The sequence below is a fragment of the Castanea sativa genome, chromosome 4 (assembly GCF_040712315.1).
Source record: "Castanea sativa cultivar Marrone di Chiusa Pesio chromosome 4, ASM4071231v1".
Taxonomy (NCBI): domain Eukaryota; kingdom Viridiplantae; phylum Streptophyta; class Magnoliopsida; order Fagales; family Fagaceae; genus Castanea; species Castanea sativa.
In genome coordinates this window covers 24,088,998-24,095,874 of record NC_134016.1, presented here as the reverse complement: position 1 = coordinate 24,095,874, position 6,877 = coordinate 24,088,998, and the positions used below count along the sequence as shown (strand labels likewise).

General features: G+C 35.8%; 1 protein-coding gene across 4 annotated transcripts in view; it reads right to left on the bottom strand.

Annotated features, from left to right (window-relative positions):
* Nucleotides 1-1,406: 1,406 nt before the first annotated feature.
* The window catches only part of LOC142631759 (putative cyclic nucleotide-gated ion channel 20, chloroplastic), a 52,177-nt gene continuing 46,706 nt past the window's right edge, over nt 1,407-6,877 (bottom strand). For 3 of the 4 annotated variants that reach the window (XM_075806067.1, XM_075806066.1, XM_075806068.1), the window contains 3 exons: nt 2,341-2,587; nt 2,099-2,261; nt 1,407-1,802 (listed from right to left, as the gene is read on the bottom strand). In XM_075806067.1, the coding sequence (XP_075662182.1) occupies nt 1,682-1,802; nt 2,099-2,261; nt 2,341-2,587 (531 nt within the window). In that variant the 3' untranslated portion in view covers nt 1,407-1,681. Of the gene's footprint in view, nt 1,803-2,098; nt 2,262-2,340; nt 2,588-6,877 lie in introns of those variants that run through there. The other variant, XR_012843655.1, reaches the window with a different exon arrangement.

Sequence of the window (6,877 nt, the reverse complement as noted above, 5' to 3'; positions counted from 1 at the left end):
CGATAACACAGTGTCAGTCGAAGTGACAATGATATTGCTTGTTGTGTTCATGTCAAAGAAGAAGGAAAGAAGTATAAGAGAGTTCATAGTACAGTGATCTCAAAAACACCCCATTTAGCATTCACGAGTATGTTGTTGTTGATGACTGAATATATTAAGTGATTTTCACTAACTATTTGCTTAGTTATTATGCATTATCCAATACCTTTTTTTTCTTTTTTTTGGTTGAGAAAAATGCATTATCCAATACTGAAAGAAAAGATTGAGTCCTATAATTGAAAGTGTTATTGAATGAACTTAAATAATTTCTTTTCCTATACTTAATTGGACCTATAACGCATTTTAATAATGTGAGAGAAAATTCCAATAAAGGAGATAGAGTATATGTATGCGTAGAAAAGAGAGATGGAGAGGGATCTTGATGGACTGGCTACATTGACAAGTGGGGATGAGATTTTGGCCATGAATACTAGATTTTTATTTTTTGTTTTTGGGTGTAGACCAAAAAGGAAAAGGACATTTAATAAATTCTGGGCTTCAGAAAGATTCTTATTTCCCACTTTTTTGTCATTGCAAATAGATGTCTTTACAAAAGTTGATGAATCGAGCTACACATGACTTGATGGTGTTTTCAGTAGCCCATATAGTTCTTCAGTCACTTTTATATTAAAGTATTAAATGAATTCAAGTTGTTGTTAGGCCTCAAGAATCACCTCTTGGAATCATAAGAGGCTTTATTTTGCATGTAATGTAATTTAATCTGTGATACGCGAGATACAAGTTTACTGGACTAACATTCCCATTTGTCTAATGGAAGTCGTTAAGCATATAGAGAAGCATTTAAAGGCTTTCTTGTGGTTAGTAGAGGTTCTAGATTCGAAGACAGAATGATCTGTTTATAATAAATAAATAAAAAGGCCTTTGAGAATTTTGGAATATTTCAATGATTTGTTATGCGAGAATATATAGTTCGTACAAGAGTATGAAATAGTTCTAGTGACAAATCAATAACAAACTATCACAAGTGAACAATTTAGGAAAAACCTTGGGATGGAAGACGAGGTTTGATTTTAGTGATACGGATGGTTTTTTTTTTTTTTTTTTTTTTTTTTTTTTTTTTTTTTTTTTTTTTTTTTCTGCTGAATTATTTGTGACTATTTCTAGTTGTTAGGGTGCCGAAGTTGAACTACAAACTATAGCTATTCGAATTCATGATGGGAGGATGAAGATTGAATGAATAGACTATTGACTATACAAAGCGGTAAGATATTAACCATCCCAACCAATAAAATCTTGTCATGGAAAAGTCTTAGAAGATCTAGTCTTGTGCTGACAGACAAGCTCACTAACCATAGATCACGCATATCCACACAACTCGCAAGCTTACCAATAAAACAAAATGCCTATGACCCACCAAATGTGTCGATTTCCATATTCCAGAAGACTAATCCCTTCCCAACAAATAATGAATTGTTGCAAAGATCACCTTCTTAGCATTAGAAGTCAAATATCTAGTTTCCAAAGTTGGACATGCGTAATTGGCAACATTACTACACACATACACCATGACCAGGTCATTACAAGACTGCAATAGTAAATCAAAATTTATAGCTTCATATGATGGTCAGGATCTACAAGGAGTCGCATAGAACCGTGCATATACATGATATAATAGTTGGAATCAAACTCTTGATGAATTATTGGAATGAGCAGTATCTGCACGATTTAGACGTTTCTTTCTGTATCTCCATGCTACCTGAATGCGGATTGCTGCAAGGGATCTCCAGTAGGGTGATTCATACCTACATTAAAGCAAATTTCACATTATTATAGGAGGCATTTAAAAAGAAACCCAGATGAACTTTCGTATCTACATGACTAAGAAAATCACTTGCTTTTACAATATCTGTGTTGTTATTCATCCTAGAAATCCAAAAGAAAAGATGTTCTATCTAAGAAATCATGTTTCCAAATACCATGTGAATTATTTAGGCTCAGTCAGTTTGGGAGGACAGCAGTTTTTTAATATATGAGAAGCTGTATTTATCAAAGTAATCTTCTGAATCAAGCTATCAGATAAAAGTTGACATCTAAAAACCTTATGGCCCCATTAACACGTGGATTCCGCAAGAATCTTGCAAAAAGACTGGTGACTTCCTCAAGGTCTGCAGCGCGGAGTGAAAATGCTTCAATATTTGTTAAGCACGTTACCGTCCTATTGCTAAGCAATCTCTGTCCAGGAATCCTTATTTTTCTTCCATCTGCAATAGAAACATGTTGGCAAAATATGGTGCTGTCTTTTAGATACAGTTATTTGAAAATTACACAGTTAGCTTATACCTTTGCTTATTGAAGAATGCTCAAGACACCATGTTAGAAGTTCCTCACCACAAACATCCCCTTCAGACAAGGGAACTACAATACCATCTTCTCCTTTGCTCTCTGCTTTTCCGCGGACAATGAAAACCATCTTCTCAACCAGGCCACCATGATACAAAATTCTGCTTCCTTTGATATATATCTTTTGTCTTAGTCTCTCACAAATGGCATCTAGGATAGGTTCATCCATCAGGGCAAATATCCGAACCTGCAGTATATTTTTAAATCCTCACAATGTGCATAGAAACAGGTTTAACTTAAGCATGTATTAGTTTGATGGGCTCAACTTAAACATGTTAGTCTGTGAAGAAGGATTTTCTCTAAGCAGCAAATCAAGGAAAAAAAGAAAAAGAAAAATCAATACATGAGCCCTAAAAGCCAACAATAACCAAAAAAGAACTGGGAAGTAACAAATTAAAAGGGTACTTATGCAAGACCCCTCCTGCCCCTTCTTACGTCAATAGATTTTTTGGTCATTTCTCTTTAGGGTTGTGGTTAATTTAGTTCTGTCCACATGACAATTCTAATAAGGTCAAAGTTTTAGGGTTTAATATTAGAAAGCACAAAATTGAGGGTTTCTCTAAATCTCTTAAGTATTTTTGTAGGTTTTCCTCTTTCTAAAGCTTCGAACTTTTTGAAGCTTGAACATGCAAGACAAATCTTTCCTGGATTGAGTAGAAGAGTAAATCTAGTACCACAATCATTTCCACAACTTTGGCACAACTTGTCCATGTGGCGATTTATGAGTAGTGGAATTGTGGATCCACTATTATTTTTCCACCATTAACAACTTGCCACAAAGGCAAGTTGTGGAAATTGTTGTGGTAGTAGACTTACTCTTGAGTAGAAAGGATGAGAACTGATTCATTATTCAGAACAAAAACTAAACTAAAAGGGGACAATTGGTTAGTAAAACCATAAAATTCAATGCCAAGGAGACTTCAACTAGTGGTCACACAACAGGTATGCAGCAAGAAGCATACAAACAAATTGCTCCTAAAAGTTTTAATACTGTCACCTGGACTGACCACTTATAATTCATCTTGAAAACTGATAATTTGAAAGAAAAGGAATACAAAAAAGATATAATATATAATATATGAATTGAACAAAACAAGGAAACCATTAAAATTTTTTGATTTTCTAGTATAGATTTTCTCATGGTTAGCCTTACTTTTCTTTGGATTGTCAAGAAAGCTCTGAAAATATTGGATTTCACAAGAAGCATGGATCAATGGTTAAAGCTAGAGGACCCTTGATGGGGGGTTTAATGGAGATACGGTTTTGACTTTTGGCAAGAACTGGGTGCAGTTCACATTGACTGTAACAGTTTATCATATGAAAAGATTCCAATAATAGAGAGGAAGTTTTGATTGATGATGTGGGTCAAGTACTTCTTAGAATTGACCAAAAGACATTTGGACTTCGTGTTATGAAGTTGGTAGAGCAGGCCCTTTCAAAATATTCAAGATAATGGGAAATAAAATCGCTGGGTCATTATGGACTGGGTTGGCGGTATTGAAGTGTATCGTTAATGATCACACAGAAGAAGTGAAAACCAATCAAGCAACTTAAGTTGATTGAGATACGATTCTCAACAAAAAAGAAAAAGTTGATTGAGATGTTTTCTAGACCAAGAGAATGGCAGAAAGTGGAAAAAGATTGGCTCCAAATAACCAATTTGGAGCTATCTTGCTTCAATATATTATGTGACAATTGAAGAAATCATTCATTTGTAATTTTAGTCAAATGACTTTTTTAATGGATCATGTGACTTGTTTAAATAGAACACGTGGAAAGTCTTATAATTTGACACATAATGGGCTGGAAAAGATAGTTTCAAACCAGTTTGAAGCCAAACTTTTTCCGAAAAGAGTTCAATGTAATTCAATAATTTTAGGAGAAACTAATTATGAGCTGGACTTCAATTTAAAATGATGCATACAACAATTGGTACAAGTCAAATAAGCCCAAAATCATAATATGGTGGATTCTAGTTGACACACGAGGACCCAGGGCCGAAAGCCCATAACTCTAATGGGCATAATCAAAAGGAACTCCAGTTAAGTGACCAAACTAAAGCTCTCATGACATGAGACAAACAACGTTTTCTTACGTATGTATACCCAATATTATTATTTTTGAATGCATAAGATTACATAAGACTCAATTTGACAAAATCTAGAGATTGGATTGAGCTTGAGCAATGACATAGATGATAGTACTCCACGACTAAGGGGAACCAAATGAAACTACTAATGCAAATCTATACCGAGAAGTGCTGAAAATTCAATATGCATGCCCAAACATATTCCCTAATGCTGCATGCCCAAATTATATGATGCAATGGGCGTCGAAGGTTGAACTCAACAGGAATACAAACTTGCATACCGAGCGAAGTGAAAGAGAAGAGGCAGTCTAGCCTGACAAACAAACTCTGGCTAGCTTCCAGTCCATTGAGAGCTAATGCCACTCTTGGATGAGAATGAACTCCAATTAGTGCTTGGGAAGGACCCAGGTGATGGCTATGCTAATAGTGATGTAGAGCCAATTTTCAGAAAGAAGGGGATTATGATTGTAGTCACATTGTAAGCAAGCACATCACAATAATTGACAATGCAAGAGAGGGAAGATATGGGAGGCTTCAACAAGAAATATATGTTAAGAGCATTCGGCAAGGTCCCTATGTGTAGTGGGAGGTTCTTCAAGTTGTGCAATTGGCAAGGGGATATGGTTGACGTAAGACAAGAGACTAGTGGAAAAGTAGATTGCTACATTAGTTTTTATTCAGTACCATGTTTCATTCGAAGCTTAGAAGAAGGTTTCGAATGAACGTTCTCTGGGGTCTATCAACCAAATGACAATAGGGAGTGAAGGAATATGTGGGTTGAATTGAAAGAAGGGCATAAGCTATACTTGAGGAAATCTAGAAGCTCAAGGAGATTGCTAGACCCGTCATTAGATTTGATGTGTGTTCAAGTAGGAATATCCATCTTTGGCATATGATTGGTGGCCATCCAGATGGTGTCTAGTTCTAATGCTCTTTTGTAGAGTGTGTTGCAAGAGGGTAGTTGGATTTGGTCACTAGCTAGATCCTATAACCTATTCTCTATCCAAAGAAAAATGGAAATGGATTTGGTCACCAGCTAAACTAAGAAAATCATAACAATTCAAATCATAAAATGAGTGGATGAAACCCTAGACTGAAAATCCAGCGACGATGCGAGAGTAGGTGCGTCAGCTCAAGGGCTATGATGGGTCTCTAGAGGAGGAAGACTAGAATCTTGATGGAATTGTAGTCAAGTAATGTCGTTCTAGTGTAGTGAGGCCCAAGATTCAGTCACTGGTGCGAGGCAATGCCTCTAGCCAGCAAATCTTAGCTTGTTAAGGATGTCAGAGCTCAAATCGGTGAAGGAAGTCAACAATTCTGGTCACCGGCTGTGGAATAGTGATGGGTTGCAGTTGGGGTTGGTGGGGTTAACGGCTAGGGGTTGGGTGATACCATGTTATATGAGTAAAAGTGTTTAGGGTTGATTAGTTAACTCTAACACAAAATATCATTTATATATAAAGGGAGTACAATGATATTACTGTTTTACCTTGTGCTTTATACCCATTAACAATTACAAGCATTCATCAAATCATAAATTAAATAAATAGAGTCGCTTCCTAAGATAGACATCCAATCGGATAGTGTTCTAAAAAAGAACAGTTTTCAACTACTGTCCTTTCACAATCCTCAAAGCACCGATTGTTTTTCTCTCGCCAAATGCACCACATCACGCAACGAGAGACAGCCATACAGATAACACCATTGCAATGACAACCAAAATTTCCTTGCCAGCATGCTAGAATCTCAACCACAATCTTTGGCATTACCCGGTAGATACCAAACAAGGTGAACCCCATAGACCATAGCTCAAATGCAATATGACAGTAAAAGATGGCCAACTATTTCCCCACTACTTTTACACAACACCAATCTAGAAACCACACTTTCTTCTTGAGCAAATTATCAATAGTCAAAATTTTCCCTTTTAAGTGTACATTTTTAACTTGCATGTTATTATCTAAGTATAATAAAACCATAGAATAGGGTAAACCATATTAACTTAAACACAGTTTTTTATTCTTCTAAAATTTAAAAATCTTCTAGAAACTTTATCTGGGACTCTATTTGCTTTTATTCTTTCTCCTTTTTTCTAATAGCTGGGAGAATAGACAAATGTCTTTGACTATGATAGCAATCGTTCCTGATTCCCCATTGACCATTTGAATTTTCCCTTGTAATTCTCCAATGAAATTATCAAGGATTGAAAGTTTTTGAGAGATGATTCTGTGCTCATGCATTTTCAACCTCAGTTTAATGCAGCTTTTGCAGCATGGATCAGTTTGGATATTTGAGGACGGATTCTTTTATATTTCAAGCATGCTCACTTTGTTGTTCAAGATTATCAGAGTCATGGCGTGGGCGAAATTAAGTGTATAGCTTGGAGAT